We start from the raw sequence: 27,704 nt of genomic DNA on the forward strand, positions 1-27,704 counted from the left end.
ACAACTCTGTAATGGGAGTGGAAGCAAGTACATCTTTCTTCATCACTGCCTGTGGTCCCTGCCCGTGGTCAGCCCAAAACAAAAGGGCAATGAGTCTCGTCATAAAAAGATCCCTTATAACCTGGGAAATTTTAACAGTGCCTTTGTTTTCTGTCTAGGACAGCACAATTATCTTTGTGCTGGAAGAAATGATTGTATCATTGATAAGATTCGAAGAAAAAACTGTCCAGCATGCCGCTATCGAAAATGTCTCCAGGCTGGAATGAACCTGGAAGGTAATGTAAACACCTGAAAGGAAATGTCTCTGCATCATATAAAAATTCGTCATTTTCCTTTTCACGATATAAGTGAGCAAAAGTAATAATTTAGTCGTTGCAATATATATGTGCTTGGCTAACATCATTTTATATTACTGCTTTATTGAGTAGGATTTTTGTGAATATTTCATATTCCACTTGAGTTTTTTCACCAGCTCGTACTACACACACGGAATTCATTATAGCCAGACTGTCCACTGAGCAAGTAAATTAGGTAAAAAAATGGAACTTAAACACGTGAAGCAACATTACTTACAGCTTTCTCTCCTCCCTTTCTTCGGCCTCAAAACTGTTCCCTAGAGTTGAAAATGTTTCTCTGTCAGATGTACTTACATGTGCGTTTTGTATCATTTACCTTTTACTCGGCTCTATAGCTAGACAGATGCAGGTAGATGATAAATCTTCCTGGGCTGGGGGAAACTCCTCAAGGAGGTATTGGATGGGTTTTGTTTGTTTTGCTTTTCAGGTAAAGAAGAAACCTGAAGCTAGTTCTAAGTTTGAGTTTCATAGCCCTGTTTATATAAAGTTGTATGACTAACATTGGTCTCCCCATTTGAAAACTTCCCTTTGAAAAACATTTGGAATTCTCCTTTAGTTGACAGGGCAAACTCCATGAAGGTAGTGGTGGTGCCGGAATCACACATGTGCTTCGTATTTGCTGTGACAGTAGCACTTTCCTGCTCAAACCTGCCAAGGAGGCAGGCGGTGCACATCAGTCAAATAATGTGGTGCCTGTTTTAAGGAGTCACTGTCGACTTAGGTTGCAGAGCCCATCACAAAATGGTGTGGCACACTACAGAAGGAACTGGAGCAGGAGCAAGAGGAGGGTCACCTCCTCCTGTCCTGGAAAGCTGAGAACGGTTCCTTGGAAGAAGCAAGATTCAATCTAGAAAAGCTGAGTTAGAAGGAGTTATGTAAAAACCAAAGTGGGACACAATCAGATTCACCTTTTAGAAAGACTGATCTCAGAGAGACCAATTGAATGACTGTAGAAGTAATCCAAATAACACACTGTGATGTTGGAGGGAGAACAGTAAGTGTGTGACTCTTTTGGTAAAAGAGGGACTGACCGTTGGCACGATCTGCACAAGCCATGTGTGCACCTGTTTTTAAATATGAAGTAGATTAATGGGTATGGCTATGAAGAGTCTTAATTCCTCAACTCACATACACAGCATCATCTTCACTTTTTCATAGTACTTCAATAGCAAAAAAGATGAAATTCGTAAATGTAACTTAATACCAGAAGTGGTGTATTTTGGTACTCTTGCTCCTATACCAAGTAATTCTCAAGATTTGCTATAAAGCAGCCTTCTTCAGTGCTTAAAGTGCCTGGCATTTGAGTACAGGTAAGTTTTTTAAGGGTAATCCTTAATGTTTTCTTAACTTCATTTTAAAGTATATCATAATCATTCCAAATTATAGTTGTCTTTTTTTTTTTTTTTAAGTTTATCCATTTTGAAAGATAGTGTGACCAGGGAAAGGGGTAGACAGAGAGGGACAGGGAATCCCAAGCAGGCTCCACAGAGCCTGTGCAGAGCCCCACATGGGGCTCAATCCCACTAACCCTGAGATCATGGCCTGAGCCAAAACCAAGAGTCAGATGCTCAACTGAGCCACCCAGGCGCCCCTAGTTTTATTTTTGGTATGAAGAGTCAGGTGGAACTTAACAGGCAAGGAGGTTTGTGACATTATCAGATTTCATACTTTTTTTTTTTTTTTTTTTGAGAGAGCACATGTGAGAAAATTGTAAGCAGGCTCTACACTTAGCGTGGGGCTTAATTCATGATGTGAGCAAAAATCAAGAGTTTGGATGCTTCACCAGCTGAGCCACCCACATGTTCCCAAACTTAAAACTTAAGCTAAGTTTTCAACTGTCACAGACTTCTGAACACTTCTGTAGAGATCAGAAATTGACTGATAATCTATATATTCCAAGGAGTCAAACTTTATATAGAGTAGAAATCTTAGCAAAGTGCTTGAAAATAGTGATTGCTTAACTAATTCAATTAACCACTTCTTGCTAAAGTTCTATGAAAACATATCAGCACTCATTCTTGCTCTAGTCAGTATTTTGAGCTTTATTCAAAAGCCTTAGTTCTCTCATTTCGGGCAATAGCTAAACAGTAAGAAATTATCAACTGAGCACAGAAGATTTTTAAAAATCCACCAGTTTGTCACTGTCCTTTCTCCTGTTCTCTGGAGTGTAGGTTCTGAGCCATGGTTGATTGAGGTCTTCAGCTTATTGTTTCAGTGTGTTGATTTGGGAAAGGATGTTCTCTGTCATTATCTTCCCAATGGAGTACTTGCCAGGATTTTGAAATGTGGGTTTCCTAAACCTTTGGTTGTTTCACGTGTTTCCTTATGTATTGTAGCACTCGCTTTTTTAAACTGTACTGCTCCTCTGTGTACTTTTACTGTCTACATTGAAAATACTCTAAAGCCATATTCTGCCACCAGTTGAGGTAATGATAGTCCTTCCGTAGCACTTGGTGTGTGCCACCACCTGTTCTAAGCATTGTACGTGTCTTAACTGATTTAATTCTCAACCACCCTCAGAGCAAGGTACCAATATTACCCTCATTTTGTAGAAGAGGAAAGCTAAGGCCCACGGAATAACTGTGAGATCCCAGCTACTGCATGGCAGAGCCAGGGTTTAAACTCAGCCATGATTGTTTCAGATTTATGCTGTTTACTACTACACCATAGTGTGTTTCAACAGAGCGTGGTAAAATGAGAATGGACCTGCCCCAATCCCTTCTCTGTTTTGAGATGTGACATAAAAATTTCTAATTTCTCACTAGCACATTCAACACCACGCACAATGAGACCATTCTATCATTTTAAGGGCAAAGAATCTACTAATTATTTCAAAAGGTGATTAGTATTTACTTTTCTCTGAGCAAAAATGTTTTGTATCCCTGATAAGTGAGGCAGGTACATTTCTTCTTTCATATGAATTATATTCATTGCCCTTCCTTGGATCTCTGAGACCTTCCTTTTGAACAATACTGCGTTCCCTTCAGCAGCAGGTGCACCAAAAAAGAAATTCTTATTTGTTACTAAAACACGTAATTTCATACAACATGTAAGTTTAAGAGTGTGTATATGTTTACTAAATAATCTATGGAATCCATGTTGTAATTTGATTACACTATTCCAGACTAAGTCAAAGATGGAAAGATAGCTTTACTTTGTATATACTTTGTATATGATATGAAAGTAGATGCTTTAGGTTTATCAGGTCATCAATATAAATCTCCTACAAAAGGTAAATCCCCCCCGATAATGTATGTAAAGAAATATAAAGTTCTTGTCTTCATCTCCCAGATGTTTTTAGACCTAAGCAGTATCCATCATATAAATGTAAAAACTGGACTTTTCTGCTATTGAAATTAATAGTGCTTCTAGCATATGATCTGCAGTGTCATCTTAATACTATCTTGCGAAGAAGGGGAATTTATGCTAGGTTTTAGTATGCCTCGCTTCATTATATATGCCATCATGTAGATGAACCCTTAGCCACAGCTTCTAGTCTGCTGTTAGGAACTTAGGATCTTTCTTTCAACTGCTAGTAAAAGTATTGCCTTATTAAACTGATGACAATTTCCACTTAGGAGTGAGAGTGAGAAATTAATTCATATAAGAATCTGTATAAGTGATTTGTTTAGATTGTTTTCACATAACATTGAAAGACACTTAATTATGATGTTTATTTATTTTTGAGAGAGAGACAGAATGCGAGTGGGTTAGGTGCAGAGAGAGGGAGACACAGAATCCAAAGCAAGCTCCAGGCTCTGAGCTGTCAGCACAGAGCCCGGTGCAGGGCTCGAACTCACAAGCTGGGAGATCATGACCTGAACCAAAGTCGGACACTCAACCAACTGAACCACCCACGCGCCCCAATTTTTAATTTTTTTAATGTTTATTTTTGAGAGAGAGGGGGAGACACAGAGTGTGAGTGGGGGAGGGGCAGAGAGAGAGGGAGGCACAGAATCCGTTTCAGGCTCCGAGCTGTCAGCACAGAGCCAGACGTGGGGCTCAAACTCACAAACTGCGAGATCATGACCTGAGCTGAAGTCAGATGCTCAGCCGACTGAGCCACCCAGGCACCCCAAAAGACACTTAATTTTGTATCCGGTATGACGTGGCTTCATATACAAATGGATTCCTCTTGACTCTGCTTTTTCCTCTTCTATTTCACTTTATAATTGCTGAATAGTTTCAGAAATTAAAATACTTCTTGAATAAACTCTGTCACCCAGACCTTCCCAGTAAAACTCACTCTGTGTATATATTTTTTAAACACCCACAGCTCGAAAAACAAAGAAAAAGATAAAAGGAATTCAGCAGGCCACCCCAGGAGTGTCCCAAGAAACTTCTGAAAACCCTGCTAACAAAACGGTAGTTCCTGCAACATTACCACAGCTCACCCCTACCCTGGTGTCCCTGCTGGAGGTCATCGAACCCGAGGTGTTATACGCAGGGTATGATAGCTCAATGCCAGATTCGACTTGGCGGATCATGACCACACTCAACATGTTAGGCGGGAGGCAAGTGATTGCAGCAGTGAAATGGGCCAAGGCGATACCAGGTAAGATGCAGGGGAGGACACAGCTAAGGTATAAAGCTTTGCATCGTCTTAAACAGACGCAGCACTCTGGCTGTTTGTCAGCCAGCTCCCACTGTGCGTCCTGCTTTCTCTTCCTCAGTTCTGGGGCCTAACAAGGGGAGAGGCTGGAAAAGCTGGGAGTGGAGAGTTTATAATAAAACCTGTATGCTCCTCCCAGCTTCTTCACACTGTTGCTCAGAGCATTTTCAAGCAGGATGGTGTAATATCAGAACTAGGGGCACAGGATTTACTCAGAAATTCCTTTTACACCCAAGTCTAGTGGGGGGGGAAATGCGTACTTGTAAGAACTCAGTTGGTTTTCCTTCAGTGTGTCACTTTAAAAAATCAGGTTATTTGTAAAATCTGTAAAAACACGGTGTCGTGACCCTTTCTCAAGGTAAAGTAGAATGATTTTTAACTCTTAACTATGTAACATGATATATGTTGAATGTAAATCTTCATTAGTCTCATTTTTAGGATCATATGAGATAAAAGTCCCCCTATGGGAACTTGATGTAGATGGGACATAAGAGGTCAACATTAGTGTCAGCCCAGACTTTACAGCTAAAGGAGAATCAATAAGCTTATGTTCACACAGAAAAGAGACAGGACAAGAATGAAGTCACCTGACCTCTGTCATCTCTACTCTGTCAAGAGGGAAAGAGGTGTTACTGTCAGGGGGAATTTTTAAAATTAAATTCATTGACTGTGTAATGTACCAAGTCAGGACTCTGGGTTTTACTATTTAGTTCATATTGTTTAAATAGGGAAAAAGTGACAGTAAGTTACATTGTACCGGATGCTGTTAAAAAGCACCAAAGGCTTTGGGGATGACAAAGGAGAACTGTGCCCCCTTGGTGTTACTTCATTTCCTCTGTCTCTTAGGGGTTCTGGTCTGTGGCAGTTCCCAAAGAGATGATCTTCAGCACCGAGTGTTTCCTCATAACCTTTACTTCTCTTAATTCAGGATTCAGGAACTTACACCTGGATGACCAAATGACCCTACTGCAATATTCATGGATGTTCCTCATGGCATTTGCCCTGGGGTGGAGATCATATAGACAATCAAGTGCGAACATGCTGTGTTTTGCTCCTGATCTGGTTATTAATGAGTAAGTTATTTGGGAGTCTGTTTTTTGTTTTTTGTTTTATCCCGCTGATGTTTTCCTGATGGATTGCTATCGTGATCATTGAGAACTGAATCCATTCTACCAGGTTTCTTAGAACAGGGCAAACTTGAAAGAGAGTGGTTTATCAGTACATTTTGGCAGACCAGATGTACATGGGGCAGGACACATGTAAGGGTACTTTTTAATACAGTGAGCATCTCTGGGATCAGTTGATCTCACATTCAATAGGGACTATAGATGAGGACATCTTGGCCAAGGAGGTGGGAGGTACAGACCCTTCCCAGGGCAAGGCCTACTCCATGTTTATGACTTGTAGGATTTGATAAATCAGCCACCTATGCTTTTCTAGGCCTATGCTTCTATCTGTGAAATATTTCGGGTGTCTGTTCTGTGGACCTCATTGCAGTTTTTCCTGACTAGTTTTCTGCCTCTGATGTGCCCTCCATCATGTTCTGACTTTTTTCTTCCTACAGTACAGTTTGATCACATCACATACTTCCGCAACACCCAGATGTCCTCCCTGCCCACGCCATGCATGTTCAGCATGGTTACTGGCTTTCCAGAACCTGGCTTCTTTTCTCTCACTGTTCTCTTTCATAGACATGGCATCCCCACTCAGATGACCTATTCCTCAAGCATACCCTTAACTCATGATGTTCTTAGCACCTTATAAGACCTCTGTGCTGTATATCCCTAGCTCTTATCACTGTCCACCTTGTAGTATAATTTTTTGCCTACAGCTTCTCTCTTTTATGAGAATGAAAACAGGGAGTTCTCCCACACATACCTATGGTCAGAGCAGAGTAAGAAATGAAGATTTCTTTAATTGTGAGCTCTGGGTGCTTTTGACCAGGGGTCAGACGAATCAATGTAAACCTTAAACCCTGTTATTAGAATAATCCCATTGCACCCTCTATGAGTCAACCCATCGTGAGCAGTTTGTGTTAAGAACTGGATGCCATATTAAAATTAGGAGTGACAACTTTAAATATGTCCAGGAGGGCAAGGAGAATGGAAATTGACATTGGTCAGTGAACAGGGAGGGTATGGAGGAGGGCAGCCTACAGACATACTGTTTTGCCTTATGGGTGTGCCAGGCACAGAAATAATGGGTAGGAGCTCAAGAAAAACATCTATATGAGCAGTACTCAGTGGGAGAGCCTGCCTTACAATGTGGTAAGCTCACATTATTTTATTTTAAGTGTTTTAGAGGAGACAGGATGACACTAGCTCCAGGTAGTTTTGAAGATATTCTTGGGCGTTGTGACAGAAATCTCTAAAGCAGAGATTTCACGTTTCTGCCGTCAGGCTAGCTAGGTGCATAGAAAACCTAGAGTCTAGAAATCCTGGCTGAAATGAATCCTGAGTTAAAGTTGGTGTTCTTTCTCTATTAGTGATACTTATTTTCCAGCACAGTATTCTCTCAGTGATAGGAGTCCTTACCAAGTGCCAGACTCTCTTTTAGGAGCTTGAGCTGTAATAGCACAATAGATGTGGCACCTGCTAACATTCCAATGGGGAAAATGAAATAGATAACCAAAATTACTTTAGAGAACCATGGTATAAAAGTGTGCCTGGGCAAAGAGAGCAGTGACAGGCACCTGCTACTTTAGATTTAGGGACCATAGAACACCGGTCCAGGGAGTGGGCATGACACAGTACAGAAGCACAAGCTGTGTGAAAGGTGGGGGGCCCTGCAGACAGAAGAAGTGAGGGCAAAGGCTGGAAATACCATGAGTCTAGAACAGAGGCTTGTAGGCCATGAAACAGAGTTTAGATGTTATTCTAGGAGAAGCCGCGGCCAGTGGAGGCTTTCAAACAGGATAACATGGTGGAGGATGGATGAGAGGGAACACCACTGACTCCTCATTCCTAATAAGCCTGGGACAGAGTAGCTGAGAACAAGACAGACAAGCTTTCCCGACCTGTATTGCTTATATCCTCCATACAGGTAACTACCAAATAAAATAATTTCAGATTGGGATAGTTTATACTGGAGGGGTCTATTTCAGCTAAAGTGACTAATGGCTCCTGGGAGGAAGTGTAATTAGAGGTGAGTTAAACCTAAAGGGGAAGGACAAGGCTTCACACTGAGAAGCAACAGGACAGGAGGTATGGGGAATGTACATGCAGTGACCCGCCTCTTTGTATTCCCAGAAGGGGCCAGATGTCCCCTCCCCTGGCTCTATCAGACCTGGACAGACCCACACTCCTAGGAATCTGTGTCAGAGAAGGACGTCACCTTCAATTACCAGCAAGAGGGCTGTTCAAACTCCTATATCCCAGTTGAACAGGGTTTTGGTTGTTTGATCAGAAATTTAATTAGCAAATGAATACATGAAATCGTGTGAGTTAACTCAGACACCAAAACTCCCTGAGTACTGGTTGCACATTTCGGAATCCAACCACAGTTATTTAAAAACATCATGTTGGCAACATTTGCTATTTACCGTCCCTTCCCAAAAAAAGTAACTTGAACTCATAGTATTGGGCTTAAAACTGTGAACTGAGACTTATATGAAACACCAACTTATCCTTCTATTTTAGGAAATTAATTCAGGGTTTTTATTTGGGGGGCACTCAAAGTTAGAGGTAAGCGGTCACAGCATAACCTGAGAGTGCTGCACGCATTTGTTACACGAGGTGGGAATTGCAGACTTTTTCTCAGGGTTCTGCCATGCTGGAGGACAGACAGCAGACGGGAAGAGTGGTTTTGTAGAGGGCGTTCTTATTATTCCCCATTCTGGGGTCTGTGCTGCTCTGTTCCCTCTGCCCACTGGTTTCCATCCTGGTGCATCGTCTGGCAGGCACAATTTGAAGGTACACTGTCACCCCAAATCTGCCTGTGTAGCTATCAGGTAGTCTCACTGTTGTTTTTAGGTCTTACAGTTGTAAAAAATAGTTTTTAACAGCCTACCGGAAGGATTTTATGCTTAATTCCTGTTGGGAGATTGGGAAGGTACCTCTTTGGGAAGAGAAGATTTTAAATTTGAAGAGTCCTGTGAGCTCCTGTGTCATCACTGTCACAGCATACCGTTCCTGTCAGAGTTATTTTATCCTATAAAGAAACAAACTGTATCTTCAGTAGAAAAAAATAGTGACCTTTTTTTAATCTAAATCCAAGATCACTCTCTGTCAGAGACAAACAAAAATCTTGAGGTATTGTAAAAACCATGAACCAAGCACAGTTTCAGGCTTTTAGTGTCATTAAAGTAGTTAAGAAACTTCAGGGACGCCTGGGTGGCTCAGTCAGTCAGGTGTCTGACTCTTGATTTCGGCTCAGGTCATGATCTCAGGGTTGTGGGTTGGAGCTATACTGCAGAGCCTGCTTGAGATTGTCTCTCTCAAAATAAATAAGTTTTTAAAAAAAAAACAAAAAAAGTTAAGAAACTTCAAAAATCCCAGAGTTGAGTTCTAGTGTACTTCTGATCCTCTGCAAAACTATAAACAGAATCACACATAACTGTGTTCAGGATGTGATGCTGTGGAAAAAAAATACTTTTTGATTTTGAATGGGTAAGACCTAAAACTGTCTTGTGTAACTGGCCTGAATGCAAATGCTGCCATAAAACTTTGGATTAAAAGAAACATTGAATTAAAGGAGCAACTGGTAAAGTTCTGCATGAATCAATTCTAAACACTTAGTAAGTGGCATGCACAACAGAAGAATAATTTGTCCGGTGTAAACATAGATTGTTCCACGGTCTCTTTAGGTGCTATAGTGGTTCTTAACTCTAGGGAATTAGCATTAATAGCAACAGTTAGCTTTTCCTTTTTAAGTTCATAGTTTTACAAAATAAAACAAAGAAGTCTACCTTTGGGCAGGGGAACAAGCACTATTTCTTTCCTAACTCAAACACTGATATTTGTCTTTCACAGGCATAGAATGACTCTACCCTGCATGTATGAACAATGTAAACATATGCTGTTTGTTTCCTCTGAGTTACACAGGCTTCAGGTATCTTATGAAGAGTATCTCTGTATGAAAACCTTACTGCTTCTCTCTTCAGGTTGGTAGAACACGTATTTGCATCTAAAATTCACTTCTAAGTATGTCAAAAATAGGAAATATGGAAACAAAGGTTTGTTTGTGTATATAGCACCAAGTCCACGGTTATTTCCTGCTGGTCAAATAGTTGAGCCTGTTCATAAATGTAAAATTTTATAAAGGCCCAGCCAGTGATGCTAAGATTAGGAAGACAGCTGAGTACCATTGGGAAACAGAGAAGTATATGAGCTATGCAGGAGCCTCTGTGGGTCTGGAATGTGTACACACCTCCTTCCCCGGGGGAAACATGGAGAAACAAAGCCAGCTAGAGTGATTTTAGTTTCTGTGCTCTATTGTAACCTGGTCAACTTAGTTACCCAAGGAATGCTACTGTGTCTAAGAAATTGAGACAAAAGTACATTGCACTTACCGTTAGAAGATCCCATGATGCAGCACGGTTGCCAGACTGTTGGACAGAGGTGTTCTATCTGGATAACAGCAGCAAGAGTTTATGAAACCATCTTCAAAGTTTAGATAAATTACTGGTATGTCAACTTGAGTGAGACTACTTTTGACTGGCAAAGGCACTACTTGGTAAACCTAGAAAGCTTGTGAAAAATACAGCGTATCTGATTCGTAAAATGGAATTTTCAACAACCAGTAGAAGGTGTGTGAATAGTTGGAATAGGCTAAAATTGTATAATACCAATAAAAATCCCATATGAAGGTAGTGTTTATAAAATACTAAGTTGATGACTGAACCCTTCTTTCATATACAAATAAAGTTGCAGGGTTTCAAAAAGTCTTTCCGTAATACTGGTTTCAAAGCTGCCAAGTAACTCGAAGTGATGGATGTTGCATGTGACTGTATCTGTTTAGCTTTTCCAAGACACCTCTGTCATTAATGCTTTCATACTACCTTGTTCTACAGAAAGTTCTTTTATATTATTAATATTTAAATCCATTAACATTTTAGTCAAGACAGGAATTTTCCACAACTCATTTGCTAGAGACTTTTTGACGTTACCTAATGCAGCACATGTGTTAAAGAAATGAGCTTGACGTTATTTCAATAAACTGTTGAAGTTCTGATCATAATTCCAGGTACAGATCAGCACCAAACACTAAGCAATCCTATTTGTCAACACTGGTGATTTAAGTTTTATACATACCAGATTCTTCATTGCAGAGGATACAAAAAAGTAAACTGAACTAGTACATATCACTGGTCCTTTTTTTTCTTTTAATTTTTAAAAAATGTTTATTTTGACAGAGTGTGCAAACTGAGGAGGGAACAGAGGGAAGGAATCCAAAGCACGTTCCACGCTGTCAGTCCAGAGCCTGACACAGGGCTTGATCCCATGAACCTTGAGATAATGACACTAAACCGACTGAACCACCCAGGCGCCTTACACTGGTTCTTTTTTAAAAAAGGAATAGAATTACAAGGAATAAAATAGATACCATAAGATACAGTCAGACTTCTAGCCTATCAGAATACCAGATGAGGTACCCTAACCTCCCACTGAAAACGCTAGACTAAAAGCAGGAAAAACTAAGTGCAGGCAGGAACCCAAAGAAGTCAGCTGTACTAAGAGGGCATATTTAATAAGTTTAAAGACAGGGGTTGGAAACCTAAGTGAAATTTTTTAAATAAGGGATGCCTCTAAAAGCAGATCAGACCCATTTGGAGAGAGAAGAAATTAGCCAGAATACAAGTTTTTAAATGCATAGATATGTATATGTGTGTATCACGTACATAAATAAGTAACAAGAGGCATGACTGAGGGAGGAGGGCTGAAAGAGTGCTTTAATGAAAAAAAAAACCCTCAAAGGAGAAGCAACTTAATAACCATGTAGCAGGAGTGAAGAGAATGGACAGATTTTTTTCATAATGCTAAGGAAAAAATATTGAAAAATGAAGGTGGACTTCCATTCATCTCTGACAAGTAAACAGCTTGGACACTGCCATTCCCATCGTCAACAGTAAGAAGCTGAACTAAAAATCAGTTAACTTTTCTTGGAGCCATCAATGAATTGAGGTCACAAGGCAAATGACCATGTCAAAATCTGTAGAGACAGACAGATACAGAGAAGCACAGCCATGATCAGCTTACTGGGAAAAGAAACTTCTAGAGCCAGTACCTGGTTAGGAATACTTGTAATTTTGATGAATTGCTGGAGACCTAGGAAGAGCTTGCGCATTAAAAACTAAGGGGGTTGCCTCCCCACACTTTTGGGGGGTTTACCTGCATAAGCCGCACCAGGTTTTCACAGTGAAGATCAGAGAAAAGATCCTCTCTGTTTGTTGCCCTCTGAGGAAAGCCTCTGTAAAAGAACTTTACCTGACCTGAGGGAAAGGGCAAATAGGTCAGGGCAGCCCCCTTTCCCTTCCTGTATCTCTGGCAAGGGAAACAGGAGTATAAGGTGGAGGTTGTGGTTCGGAAACACTTCTAAAGGTCAGGACAAAACAGATTTAATCAAAAAGGATCAGACACCCCACATCACCAATACCTTACCACCATATCAGTAGGGCTCCACTGGATTAGAACTGCAGAACACAGCCATCTGAGAAGGAGTTCTTAGGGAAACCCAAAGACAAGAGGGGAAAAACAAGGGAACAGGTTTAGTTTCCATTAAACACCTATGGCTAGCATGAAACACAGCCCAGCTCCTAGCCAGATGAACATCAAACCTCATGCTAAAAGCATAATTACCTCAGTTCTGACAACAGCAAAAAAAAAAAAAAAAAAAAAAAAAAAAATGCAAGCTAAAAGGCAAGAAAAAATAGTCTGAAGAGTCAAGCTTTGGATCCAGCTCAGCCATGACACAGATGTTGTCATTATCAGAGAATTTAAGGTAACCATGATTAATATATGGTAAGGGCTCTAATGGAAAAAGCAACATGTGAGAACACCTGGGTATTGTAAGCAGAGAAGTGGAAACTCTAGGAAAGAAACAAAAGTATTATATTATGGAGATATTATAAAGATTAGAATTACTGTAATGGAAATGGAATATTTAGCTCATCAGTAAACCGGAAGTGGCAAACCCCCAAACTCAAATGCAAAGAGAAGAGTGAAAAAAAACATGCAACAGAGTATTCAAGAACTGTGGGGGACCATAACAACATGTGTAACATACAAGTAATGGGGATATCCAAAGTAAAAGAAAGGAATTGAAGAAATATATGAAGTGATAACGACTGAGAAATTTCCAAAATTAATGACAAACACCAAAACATGGACCCAGGAAACTCCAAAACTCCAAGAAAGATAAATACCACAACATCTACATCTAGGCATGTTTTACTCAAAATGCAGAAAACCAAATCAAGAAGAAATCCTGAAAGAAGCCCGAGGAGGAAAAAAAGCAGCTTACCCACGGAGGAGCCATGCAAGCAGGAAGGGAGTCAAGTGAAATATTTAGTGCTTAAAAAAATAAAAATCTAGAATTATGTATCCAGTGAAATTATCCTTCCAAATTGAGAGTGAAAGAGCGAGTCTCAAACGAAAACCAACAATGAGTCACTAGAACACCTGCCTTGCATAAAACATTTAAGGCAGTTCTTCAGAGGAATTGAAAATGACACAGTCCAGAAACATGGATCTCCATAAAGGAAAGAAGAGCATCAGAGAAGGAAGCAACGAAGATAAGATTTCATTTTTCTTCTTTACCGATGTAACTTAACACAACTGTGGAGTCATTACAGCAGCCGTGCAGGGGATGGGTGTAAGGTGTACTGGTGAAATGAATGGCAGCAGGGTTCAAACCAGTGGGAGGGAGGGGCTAGGAATACTGCTGGCAGGTACCTACCCTCCCTATCGAGTACAATAGTGTGATGTAAAGGAGATGTAGATTGGTCGTCTATGTATAGGGGGAAGGGTAGGGCAACCACTGAAAAGAAGTTTTTTCGTTGTTTTTTTTTAATTATTTTCAGACAGCACGAGTGAGGGAAGGGCAGAGAGAGAAGGAGAGAAAGAATCCCAAGCAGGCTCTGTGCTGTCAGCGCAGAGCCTGGCACGGGGCTCAAACTTAGGAACCATGACCTGAGCCGAAATCCAGAGTCAGAAGCTTCACCGACTGAGCCACCCAGGTGCCCCTGAAAACAGCTTTTAAAAATGAGTATTAATTGATAAGAAAGAATATAGAATCATATGAAATACTCAGTGAAAACCGGAGAAAGTAGAAAAAAAAAAAAAGGGAAGATTATGAAAGAAAAAAAGAACAAGTGCACTGAGTAGAAAACAGTTACAAACAGGGTAGCTATTAATCCAAACATCACCTTACATTTCAATAGTCTAATAGTCTATTTTAAAGGAAAGTTTGCCATCATAGATCCTGAATGAAGTAATTAAAGGATATACTTAGGATAAGTAAAAGTAATCCCATCTCTAAGAAGGAAAAAAGAACAAAGAAAGTGGAAAACACATAGATACATTTAAGCTAACATTTACTGTATAAAATAACACCAATTTGGAGGGTTTAAAAAACAGAACCAAAGGACACAATAATTACATATCAACAAGAAGGGGAGTTTGATAAGAATGAGTGTTTACATTTCAGTAATGATGGCTAAGGACGGAAAAACTACACAAAGGACCAAAGCCCTGAGTCGCAGGGTGGCAGCAGCTGAGGAAAACATGGGAAGGAAAAGCAATACAAAAAAATGGAATGAGAAAGGGGGGGCGGGGGGGGGGAGCATAAACTAAAGCATGGTAAGGGAAAGTAACAAATCGTACAAATAAATGTATTAGCAATTTCGTTACATCAAGAGGGGATAAAAGCTACAAGGCTCCAAGGTGACAAGACACACAAAAAAATGCAAGGCTGGATTAAAAAAAAAATAATCCAATGTTATGCTGTTTACATGAGAGTATCTGAATAAAGATACTGAGTGGCTGAAATATAAGGCCATCTAGCCTATGCATAGAGTAACCCGGTGATGGCAAAGTTGTGCAGGACAGGGTCAGATGGTAAATGTTTTCAGCTTTGCCTACACTCCCTGTCATAGCTAATCAGCCCTGCTCCCTGCAGCATGAACAGGGTCATCAACAATGTAAGGAGAGAAGGCAGGGCTGTGTGCCAATAAAACTTTATTTACAAACACAGGCTGCTGGTCATGGTTTGCTGACCACTGCTTAAACTAAAAGGAATTGGTAGCAGCTACATTGCTGTCAGCACAGACTTTAAAGCAGAAAGAAAAACAGTTCTTTATGTAAAGATACTCTTTATCAGGAAAGTAATTCTAAATATATGGCCCAACCACATAAAGCAAAAAGATGGAGCTACAGAGACAATTAAGGGTAATTTGAGATGGATGAGATGCTTTTAAACATAAGCAGTGAATAGGGCTCCACCCACAATTACTTTTAGAATTTGGGTAACATGCAGGAAAAAGTTAAAGATAAGCAATCAATGAAAATATTAAATTTTAATATTTAAAAAATTAGCAATAACTAGGTTATGTGTACTATATTGACGTAGGCCCATTTTTAACATGGTAGGCTCTTACCACTCCTGTTTAAGTAGTCTTTGTTTTCACAGTAATACTGACATCTTAGAAGTACCAAGTAGTGCTTTATAGAATCAGAACATTTTCGCGTGTGTTCTTTGGCCTAACCCTAATCAAAATCCAGGGAGAGTGATATAGCACATTAACAAAAGAAAGGTAAAAAAATCATATAATAATCTCAACAGATGCAGAAAAAGCACTGACAAAATTCAATGTCTATTTGTGAAAAAAAACTTTTAAACAAAATTACGACAGAGGGAATATGTCTCAAAATAAAGGCTATATATGACACATCCACAGCTAACGTCAAAGTCAGTAGTAAAAAAGCTACAAACTTGTCCTTCATGATCAGGAGTAACACAAGGATATCCACTACCATCACTTTTATTCAACACACTATTGAGGTTCTAGCCAGAGCAATTAGACAAGAAATAAAAGGCTTCCAAATCTAAAAGGACTAAATAAAACACTCACTGCAGATGACATGATTTTATATATAGAAAATCTTAAAGATTCCACAAAAGGACTGTTAGAATTAATAAGCAAATTTAGTAAAGTTGCAGGATACAAAATCACTATTTGAAATCTGTTGCAGTTCTAGATACCAGTAACGAGCTAACAGAAAAATTAATAAATGTATCCAAGGAGGCAAAAGACCTGTACATTGAAAACTGTGAGACACTGGTGAAAGAAATTAAAGACATAAATAAAAGATACTCCATACTCATGGATTGGAAGAATATTGTTAGAATTTCCATATTACCAAAAGCAATCTACAGATTCACTGTAATCCCTGTTAAAATTTCAATGGCATTTTTCACAGAATAATCCTAAATTCTGTACGGAACTATAAAATAAGACCCAGAATAACCAAAGAAATCTAGAGAATGGTGAACAAACCTGGAGGCATCAAACTCCCTGGGTTAAAACTCTATTACAAAGCTGTAGTCCTGTAAACAACATGGAATGGGCAAGAAAAGAGACACATAGATGAATGAGAGATAGGAGAGCATTAATTTATGACGGAGCCAAAAAACATATAATGGAGAAAGAACAGTCTCTTCAGTAAACAACTCTGAGAAAAATGGACAGACCTATGCAAAAAACTGGACCATTATCTTACACCATACAAAGGAATTAACCCCAAAATGAATCAAAGACTTGAACGTAAGACCTGAAACCATAGAAATCCTAGAAGAAAACATAAGCAGTTAGCAGCCTGACATCAGTCTTGGCGGGGATTTTCTTAATCTGGCACAAAAAGCAAAAGCAAGAAAAGTAAAAAAAATGGCAGCATGTCTAACTATAAAACTATGCACAGAAGGAAACGATCAAATTAAAAAGCAACCTACAGAATGACAGAAAATACTTGCAAATTGTCTGGCCAACAGGCACATCAAAAGGTGCTTGTCATCACGAATCAACAGGGAAATGCACATCAAAACCACATGAGAGATCACCTCATCTTTGTTAGAATGTCTGTTGTCAAAAAGACAGGAAATAAAGGGCGCCTGGTTGGCTCAGGTGGTAAAGCGTCTAACTTCAGCTCCCATCATGATCTCACAGTTCGTGGGTTCGAGTCCCACGTCCAGCTCTGTGCTGACAGCTCAGAGACTGGAACCTGCTTCGGATTCTGTGGTTCCCTCTCTCTGCCCCTCCCTTGCTCATGCTTTCTCTTTCTCTCTCTTTCTCTCAAAAATAAACAAACATTAAAAAACCTGTAATAATAAAAAAAAGACAAGTGTTGACAAGGATGTGCAAAAGAGGCAACCCTGTGCATGGCTGGTAGGAGTGCAAACTGGAGCAGCCACTGTGGAAAAAAGCATGGAGATTCCTCAGAAAATTAAAAATAGAACTAGTACATTACCCTGCAATTCCACTTCTGGGTTTTTGTCCACAGAAAATGAAAACACGACATAAAAAAATATATGTAGCCCCATAGTCATTGCATAATTATTTACAATAGCCAAGATGTGGAAGCAACCTAAGTGTCCATTTATGGATGGATGAATAAAGAAGTCGTGGTGTGTACATATTCAATGGGATATTATTCCACCATTAAAGATAGTGAAATCTTGCCACTTGCAACAACATGGATCAACCTAGAGGGCATTAGTCAGACCGAGAAAGACAAGTACAAATAAATGTGTAATCTCACTTCTCTGTGGAATGTGGAAACCCAACAAAGACAAGCTCACGTACACAGAGAACAGACTAGTGGTCTCCAGAGGTGGGAGGATGGGAGGGTGGGGAGTGGGAGAAATGGGTAAAGGAGGTTAAAAAGTACAAACTGCCAGGTATAAAATGAGTAAGTCATGTGGATCTCATGTACAGCATGGTGGTTATAGTTATTCATACTATATTATGTACCTGAAAGTTGCAGAGAGTAAATTTTAAAAGTTTTCATCACAAGCCAAAACAATGGTAACATATGGTGATGGATGTTAACTATAGATTTATTGTGATCATTTTGCAATATAAACAAATATTTCATCATTATGTTGTACTACCTGAAACTGATATGTCAATTATATCTAAATTTGTAAACCAATTTTAAACAGTTCAGTGAGAACGAGTAGGAAACACAACTCAGGCAGGTTATACTCAAATCCACAGGGCAAGTAAAAATTAAAACTTCTTGCTCCTAAAGCCACTGCTCTTCCTGAATTCCAGCATTTTCTAAGATACCGGCAACAATGAAGTTAAGTTTGGGAAACACCACACCCCCCCCCCCTAGAAAGTGCTTAATTTTGGCTCTGAAACATCCTGAAATCCAGAAATCTCCCTAACTTTGTATTAACCTTTAGGTTTGCTTCAATGTTGACCAAATCCTTTTTTCCCTAACCATTCACACAGAACCAGAGTTCCTAGCTGCACACTTTGAGAAATTGAGCAGTGTACAAAAGTCTGTCTCTACAAGATTAATGGAAAGCATGATTAACCTTCTGTTCACAGTCCTTCCTACTAGTAATATTTTGAAGAGTAATATAAAACTGATTTTATAGCATCCGTGACATATTTTCTAAGTGCATAAGGGAAGGCAGTTACCTGCTCCCCAGTAAGGCTTATAACTCCAGGTTAAATCCTCCAATTTTCTATTATCCCCTAACCTCTCTTGGCCGCACTCTCATGATCCTGTGAAATGCTTGCAATTACATGGAATACATTCAGAGTGTATATACAATGTATGTCAGGTCAAGAAGCGTGCTATTAATCATAAAAGGCCCTGCTGGCACCTATGGCAGAGTTAACATAAGAAAATTCTTTATGTGACAACATCTTTACCTTTTAGTTCCTAAGGAAGGTTTGAAGAGCCAAGAGCTATTTGATGAAATTAGAATGACCTACATCAAAGAGCTAGGAAAAGCCATTGTCAAGAGGGAAGGAAACTCCAGTCAGAACTGGCAGCGGTTTTATCAACTGACAAAACTCTTGGACTCCATGCATGATGTAAGTGTCAAACTGAAATCCAGATATCCGAAACATTTTCTGGGACATCTGATTAGTGTATGTAATTATACGCCAGTTGTTTGTTTTTGTTTTTGTTCTTTCTGTTGGTGGATTTGGGTGATGGTTTGAGTTCACGTTGTGACAGCTTCACTTTGGCACACATCTCTGCTCATGCCAGTTATGAAATATTTCATCTAGTCACGTGCATAGAACAGCATGATGCCAGTACAGAATGGCACTATTCTTTTAAGTCAAATTCTCTTTTATATGACTAACCAATTAAACCAGCATGTGTCCTTCACATGTCACGGTGCTGTGTGGGTCACGGTGATGCGCTAAAGGCCGTATGATTCTAGACACAGTTTTAAAGACCCCAAAATGTCTTTGGTAACCTGAAGGCTCACTTTATCCAGCTGAACTTCTTCTTTATCTGGTGGATTCCAGCAAAGACAGGTATACTCTAGGTCAGATATGTTTTTTAAAAGTAGAGGCCAACAAGCAGGAGATCTTGCTAGTAGTGTTGAAGAATAACCGTTAATCTATTTTCTCTTGCAGGTGGTTGAAAATCTCCTTAACTTTTGCTTCCAAACATTTTTGAATAAGACCATGAGTATTGAATTCCCAGAGATGTTAGCTGAAATCATCACCAATCAGATACCAAAATATTCAAGTGGAAATATCAAAAAACTTCTGTTTCATCAAAAGTGACTGCCTTAATAAGAAAGGTTGCCTTAAAGAAAGTTGAATTTATAGCTTTTGTTGTACAAACCATCAATTTGTCCTGTAGCAGTTTTGCTGTTTTATTTTTTCTCTTTTGTTTTCGTCTGGTCCTTGGTTTTGTTCTGTTTTGTTTTAAATACGCACTACATGTGGTTTATAGAGGGGCCAAGACTTGGCAACAGAGGCCCTTGGCCATCACTGTTCAGTGGTGGGCCAAGTAGAGAGTGATGGTTGGTGGGTCCCGGGAATCAGCAGCGGTCGCAGTGGGGGAGCCCCCACCTGCCAGAGAAGACGGCGCCTAAACCGCCAGTGCCCGAAGTCTGCGTGACAAACTTTCTGCTCATACTTTTCACAGTTGGCTGGACAAAATTTCCTAGACTTTTTGTTGGTGTATTTTCCCCTGTATAGTTAGGATAGCATTTTTTGATTTATGCATGGAAACCTGAAAATAAGTTTACAAGTGTCTATCAGAAAAGGGAAGCTGTGCCTTTTATAGCTATTACTGTCTGGTTTTAACAATTTCCTTTCTATCCAGTGAACTACGCTTGCTCATTTTTTCTTACGTAATTTTTGTATTCAAGTTATTGTACAGCTGTTTAAGATGGGCAGCTAGTTCATAGCTTTCCAAAATAAACTCTAAACATTAATCATCTGTGTGAAAATGGGTTGGTGCTTCTAACCTGATGGCACTTAGCTATCAGAAGACCACAAAAATTGACTCCTATCTCCAGTATTCTCGTCAAAAAAAAGCTCATATTTTGTATATATCTGCTTCAGTGGAGAATTATATGTAGGTTGTGCAAATTAACTGTCCTAACTGGCGTAGAGCACCTAGTCCAGTGACCTGCTCCATAAACCGTGGATGATGGTTGCAAAAGACAAATTAAAAACAAACACGAAAACTACCAAGAGGCCCTGTTTGTACTTAATGGCCTGTGTCTGCAATGGTTAGATGGCAAGAAAGTCGGTAAACTGTCTTTCAGGACCTTTCGTTGTGGTTTGTATACCTTCTTAAAAGTGATGATTCCAAATAACCAGCTGAGACACAACTGAGAGATTGGAATCAGACCAAGTATTTCCTGTCACTAAACTTCACCCCCAAAATAAATCTCCAACGTGGAAAAAGTAGCCAGACACCCATTTTCACATTCCCATCCGTCACCAATTGGTCTACCTTTCCTGGTGGTACAGGAAAGTTCAGCTAATGACTTTTGTGATTTAGAACTGTCTGTCAGACTTCCATGTTCTTGCAACTCCACATGCCTCACATCCCTCCGTGTGCCATAGAGTTTAACACAAGTCTTGTGAACTTCTCCTCCTCGCTGTTGAGAAAGATCATTTTAAACAAAGTAGGAGCTGTAGTAGCCCTTTCTGTGTGCACCTTACCAACTTTCTGTAAACTCAACTTCTATTTACTAAGCCACAAGAAAGCTGATTTCTATTCAAAGTGGCCAAATTATTTGTGTAATAGAAAACTGAAAATCTAATATTAAACATACGAAACTTCTAATATATTTTTATATTTAGTTATAGTTTCAGATATATATCATATTGGTATTCACTAATCTGGGAAGGGAAGGGCTACTGCAGCTTTACATGCAATTTATTAAAATGATTGTAAAATAGCTTGTATAGTGTAAAATAAGAACGATTTTTAGATGAGATTGTTTTATCACGACATGCTATATATTTTTTGTAGGGGTCAAAGAAATGTCGACGGATAACCTATATGATTTCTAGTGTGGGTGAGCATTCATACAGGCAGCAGTGGTCTCAGAAACCAAACGGGTTTGCTCTAGGGGAAGAGGGGGATGGAAACCGGCCCTGTGTGCTGGGGAGGCGGCTGAGGCTCCGTCCCATTCGGATCCTCTGCCTCCCGCAACCACCGCCCTTCTCATTCCAGCAGGGAGCCTGTCAGTCAGTGCCGGTTCGGTTTGCCGAGTCTCCCCTGGCCCCTGGCGGGCAGGCGTGCGAGGGCAGGCGTGCGAGCGAACGGGACAGAAAGGTGGTGCCCGCGCGAGTCCGAGCACCACGTGATCGCACGGTTCCTTTCCCAGACAGCCTCTCCAGCGGTGTCAACACAGAGGCCTCAGAAGTTTGGCAATAATATGCGTAGAGGTACCAGCAATATGTAAATAGTGCAGAATCTCCTAGGTTGCCAAATAATACACTAATTCCTTTCTATCCTACAAGAGTTCATTTCCAAACAGAATGAGTACACGTCTGTGTTTTCTTTGAATGCTTTTTTGAATGTTACTTGTTATTTTTCAGTATTTGGAGAAATTATTTAATAAACAAGTGTAATCATTTGCTTTTTGAATGCTCTCTAAAAGGGAATGTTCCTTTTGTAATGGTTTAAATTGAGCTCAGAGTATTTTAAGATGGTTTGTAACCCAGATGGATGTGAAATTTTTGGTGCCTAAGAAATACCGCTTGGATATTATTATCAATGACAGTGTTAAGTTTCAAAAAGAGCTTATGAAAGGTAAATTATTCATATAATATAGAATATTATATGGTTAAAACCAGAAAGCACATCACACATTAATCTTATTTCAGTCCCAATCTCGGTTCTCAAAAAATGGAACGCAGTGAAAAAAAAGTATGTACACTTTGTGAAAAGAAAATCAACTGACATTCGTGGAAGTAGGAGGCTGTACCTTAAATGGAAAAAGAAGTTGTGCCCTTTTAGAGTGAGTGGGAAAGAAGAAGGTTATCTTAACTACCTTTGAGTACAATTAACAATTTAAGGGAGAAAAGATATGGTGCTATTTGAAAGCAACTTCATTTTCTGTGTATGTGGTATCTTGCCATCCCAGACTAAGTCTGTACTAACTTCAGTGAGAACTGGCCACAGCAGATCCTGAAAACTATTTTTCATTAGCAGTAGAAAAATAGGACCTTCTCAGTGTTTTAAGGCCTTGCCGTGGGAGACCTTACAAGTAGCCTGTGGGGTACATATAGCCAACTGTCTAAAACTAGGAGAAGGGAACCTAAAAGATCATCTACCTTCTCCTGGAGAGAAAAAGAAATTGACACACCAGTGGGAAGACCGACATGACCAGGGTCTGTGAAGAGCTTGATAATTAGCATCAGAGAGCTCGGGATGTGCATGCAAAAGAAAGCCAGCCTCATTTCAGAACTGGTGGGTGGGAGGGGAGGGGCAATTCCGATTTTACTTCTGTATAATTTTACTATTATTGATAAGCCTTATCTTCGTTTCGTGTCAAACACCCTAAAACCACATCACTGTGGAATGAACAAGATTACTATACTCTGATCTGTCGAAATTCAAGAACCATGGCAGCCCTCAGTGAGATTACAGTCTTGGCCCGTTGCCCTAAAGGCTGTAGCGGTAAATGAATGTGTTTTCATGTGCCTGGTTTGAGAGTTGGATGGGAGAATAGGAGTGTAAGCAGGATGCTTTAACCACTTTGAATGCAAGTTTCATCACTTTCCAGACTATGATCAGTCAGCCTGGTCCCCCAGGGATTAGTGACCAGGTTTTCAGGAAAGGATTAGCTTCTCTCTAGAAAATGCCTGAAAGAAGGATTCTATTTTCTGATGAAAGGCTGTATGAAAATACCCTCCTCCAATAACTTGCTTAACTACATATAGATTCAAGTGTGTCAATATTCTATTTTGTATATTAAACAAATGCTATATAATGGGGACAAATCTATATTATACTGTGTATGGCATTATTAAGAAGCTTTTTCATTATTTTTTATCACAGTAATTTTAAAAATGTGTAAAAATTAAAACCAGTGACTCCTGTTTAAAAATAAAAGTTGTAGTTTTTTATTCATGCTGAATAATCTGTAGTAAAAGAAAAAAAATGTCTTTTTACCTACACAGTGAAATGTCAGACTGTAAAATCTCGTGTGGAAATGTTTAACTTTTATTTTTCATTTAAATTTGCTGTTCTGGTATTACCAAACCACACATTTGTATGGAATTGGCAGTAAATGTTAGTTAGCCATTTACAGCAATGCCAAATATGGAGAAACATCATAATAAAAAAATCTGCTTTTTCATTATGTGACTCCAATATGCATTTGTAGAACTCATGCACTTCCAGTTTTCCTATTTTTTTTTTTTTCTCCTTCCTCTACAGAAGGTAGAGTCATCACGTCAGGAAACCTAGGACGCTGAAGTGGGCATTTACAGGTCAGTGTGGCCATGTCTGCATGCAATCATGGCATAAATCCAAAGGGAGCTTAACCCTGGCGCCAGAGACCCAAAGACTATCCCACTCGTGCCTCAAATGGTCCTACGCCCATTATTGCAAAGGGTGCTAAGGCAAGGAAGAACCCACACCTGAGGTTTCGTGCACTAGAACAGTCTTCCTCAGGAAGAGCAATGTTTTGTGGAAACCAAGTTATCTAGTCAAAATTCTTGCCTTACTTATTGTAAAACCAATTCTTTCTCCCAGAAAAGGGCATAAATACTTGGTAAATTTCACAGCAACGTGGCACAGTCTTGACAATAAAGACAGAAGGGGCTAAAGCGGTAAACCAGCTCTTCTCAACAACCTGTTCGGTATTTTCCGAAAATGTCTTGTGTTGAGGTCAGATCCAGCCATCAACTGGGTGATGTCACAGTTTTCCTAGAAAGACTCTTTTCTTTACCACTGACTTCCTTCACTAAGAAAAAAGGTTTATTATTTGTTGTCCTTAAAAACCAAGTTTGCCTTCGCCATCCTCAGTATACCAAGCATTTGCTACCTACTTTACTAGGTGATAAATACCACAGATACGAGAAGAAAAATACCATCACCTCGGTCATTGGAAATACGTGATTGGAAAAGTGTGTCTACCAGACTTTCCCCGTGCTTTACAACGCAAAAGACACCAGGTACAGCACTAGGAGGCAAACACATTACTGCTTTACCATCCGCTTGAGCTATTAAAGTTGCAGAACACCTTTGCTGACATGATACCGGTTATCCTTACCCAATGAATGCATGAAATGAGAACAAATGCAGAGGAAAATAGTAACTCCATTTATAAAACAGCAGACAGGCTCAGAGTTTAAGCAGCTGGTTCATAGCTACTAACGCCCCTTTTACTGAGCTCTGAATGGAAAGTCTCTGCAAGGCCATTTATCACATATCAGAGAACAAGTCTCTTGTCCAAAAGCCTCCCAGGGAACTGGTTATGTTTTTAAATTAATGTTTTACATTTACTGAGCACTTACCCGAATGCCAGCCATGTTTCAATATATTATCTCATTTAAGCTTAGCAAACCTTACAGGACTGCTCATAGCCGTGCTATGAAATATTGCTTTCAAACACTACAAAGCATTACTATTAACTTCGTTGCATTTATAGGAGGAAACTGGGGCTTACGGAATTGAGTAACCTGCCTAGGGTCACAAAGCTTTGAAGTGGTTAAATAGAACCTTAAAAAAAAAAAAAACAAAAAAACAAAAACAAAAAAAAACACTGGGCATCTGGCTCTAGGGTTCATGCTCTTAAGCACTACGGAGAAATGATTAATATGAAGCTCCTAACTAGATTAAAAGAACCCATACCGAGCATTATGTGTCAGGCCTTGTGACATGATCTCATTTTAATCTAATCCCTCTTGCTACCATATCAATTTTGACTTAAACATTTAACAATGACATTTCCTTCTCTTAAAAACATGTGTCCTATCCCCCGGGGATGTTGATGGTAAAAAAAAAAAAAAAAAAAAAAAAACACTGGCTGCCCAGAGATGACACTGTCCCTTAGTTTGTCAAATACACAACAAAGAATCTGTCTCATCAACAACCACAGGAAAATCAACAAACATTTCTTCAAGGGATGTGGAACATATAGACTACATTCAAACCAAAGAAAAAAGTTGTTTACAAATGAAGACTGATGCAGATCAGTAATGTGTACACAGTGTAAATTAGCCATAAGCTTTCCTACAATAATGTGTCTTTTTTTTTCATTCTTTTAAATATTTTTGAGAGAGAGTGTGTGTGTGCACACGCGTGTGTGTGGCAGGGGAACAGAAAGAGGGGGACAGAAGATCTGAAGTGGGCTCTGTGCTGTCAGCAGAGAGCCCGATGCGGGACTGGAACTCATGAACCGTGAGATATGACCTGAGCCGAGGTTGGAGGTTTTAACCCACTGAGCCACCCAGGTGCCCCAATGCATCAGTGTCTTATAAAGTACCATCTCAGTACATGTGCAGCTATGCTGCAAATAAGAATCTAGGCCAGCGAAAACCATTAGGATCATTTACTAGCATTGCAAAGAAAGGTTCATACAAGATAAGACTGTGTCATAATTATCTTCTGATGAGTTTCTTTCCCGCTATGTGGCAGCCATGCTAGATGAGCCAATGTGAAGACAGACCACAAAGGAAATACTAAAACTTCAAGAGAAGGTTTCTGCCCTCAGGGAGTCAAAGGTGAAAGCCACCTGGCTCATCAATTCCATTCGTGTGTCTGCTCAAAAGGAACACATGATGACTTTCATGCAAATGTTCATAGCAGTATTCATAATAACCAAGCCCAAAGACCCCAATGTTGATCAACTGACGAATACATAACCAAATTGCGGCATATCCATACAATAGGGTACCAGACAGCAATAAAAAAGTGACATCATGCATGCTAGAACATGGGTGAACCTCAAAACCATTATGCTGAGTAAAAAGTCAGACACAAAAGACCACAGGTCATTTATGAGATATCCAGAAAAGGCACATCCACAGATCAAGAAGCACATCAGTGGTTGCCTATGGTTGGGGTTGGCAACACGGCTTAAGTGACAATAGACACGGGGGCCCTTTACGGGGAGATGGAAATGTCCTAACACTGGATTATACTGGTGGTTGTACAACTCAGTAAATTTAATAAAAATTATCGATTATACACTAAAAGTGAGTAAACTTTGTGATATGTAAATTCTCTCTCTGCATATGTTAAATATGTTTAAATATGTAAGATGCAGAGAAGCAAATGCATCAACTGCCATCAGAAGCCAATACAAAGTCCTTTGGATAAAGACAAGATGCAGCAGTTTTTTCATCTTCCAGCGGAAGAGGTTTTCACCGTGCTGGGTGTTAAAGGATCAGTTGAAGTTAACAGTGCAAACAAGGGGTTACTCATTTAATAGTGATAGATTTCCCCCTAATACTTAATTTATTATACATTGTACTTACCCTGAGATAGCCACCATGTGCAAAGACATCGCGAACACAGCAAGTAAAAATAGAACTCAAAGCGCGCACATGCTCATTTCAAATACAAATGAAAGTGTGGCATAAATGCTGTATGTAGCTACAACTTTATAATAAGACAAATCTGGGATCAAGTTTTGCTTCTGTAATTTACTAAATCTGAGACCTTGGGGAAGTTGTAGAGCCACTCTAGGTCCATGTGAAAAATGGAATAACATCTTGAAGGAAGAGAGAAGTAAATGAGGTACCATATTCGTTTGTTGTAATGTTTATCTGAGAAAGAAAGCATGAGCAAGGGGAGGGGCAGAGAGAGAGAATCCCAAGCAGGCTCAGCACTGTCAGCACAGAGCCCATTGCAGGGCTCGAACCCACAAACCATGAGATCATGACCTGAGCTAATATCAAGAGTCAGACACTTAACCAACTAAGCCCCCCAGGCGCCCAGAGATACAATCTTAAATGTGTTTAGCTCAATTCCTACAGTCCGATCAGCACTCAAGACATGGTAGCTGGTTTTTAAATCCTCAAGGAAATCTAAAAGGGGAATTTATTAACGCTCTCCTCAAAAATGTACAGAAAAAGTCAAAGTGAATGATGAATGATGGGAACACCAGAAATGCACATAACCTCGCATATCGCTAATAAAGAAGGGTCACACACAGGGCAAGGGGAGACTGTTAGGATACCAGCCTGCATTTTCATTATGCCACACGCTCCCAACTATCAGCCCCTGACAGCTGTGACCCAGAAGACGCGACCATTCTTTCAGAAAGGGTCTTCCACTTCCAAC

General features: G+C 39.7%; 1 protein-coding gene and 1 long non-coding RNA gene across 9 annotated transcripts in view; both read left to right on the top strand.

The window, feature by feature from the left end:
- Positions 1-23,769, top strand: part of NR3C1 (nuclear receptor subfamily 3 group C member 1) — a 117,623-nt gene extending 93,854 nt beyond the window's left edge. For all 8 annotated transcript variants that reach the window (XM_060635848.3, XM_060635845.3, XM_060635846.3 and 5 more), the window contains exons 4-9: positions 159-275; positions 4,633-4,911; positions 5,897-6,041; positions 9,939-10,069; positions 18,855-19,012; positions 19,568-23,769. In XM_060635848.3, the coding sequence (XP_060491831.2) occupies positions 159-275; positions 4,633-4,911; positions 5,897-6,041; positions 9,939-10,069; positions 18,855-19,012; positions 19,568-19,720 (983 nt within the window). In that variant the 3' untranslated portion in view covers positions 19,721-23,769. The remainder of the gene's footprint in view (positions 1-158; positions 276-4,632; positions 4,912-5,896; positions 6,042-9,938; positions 10,070-18,854; positions 19,013-19,567) is intronic.
- On the top strand, positions 10,076-17,249 carry LOC132681418 (uncharacterized). The gene is made up of 2 exons (XR_009611054.3): positions 10,076-10,504; positions 10,554-17,249. It is a non-coding gene; the product is annotated as an uncharacterized LOC132681418 (long non-coding RNA).
- Positions 23,770-27,704: the final 3,935 nt, after the last annotated feature.

This window comes from Panthera onca, chromosome A1 (genome assembly GCF_046562875.1).
Source record: "Panthera onca isolate mPanOnc1 chromosome A1, mPanOnc1 haplotype 2, whole genome shotgun sequence".
Taxonomy (NCBI): Eukaryota; Metazoa; Chordata; class Mammalia; order Carnivora; family Felidae; genus Panthera; species Panthera onca.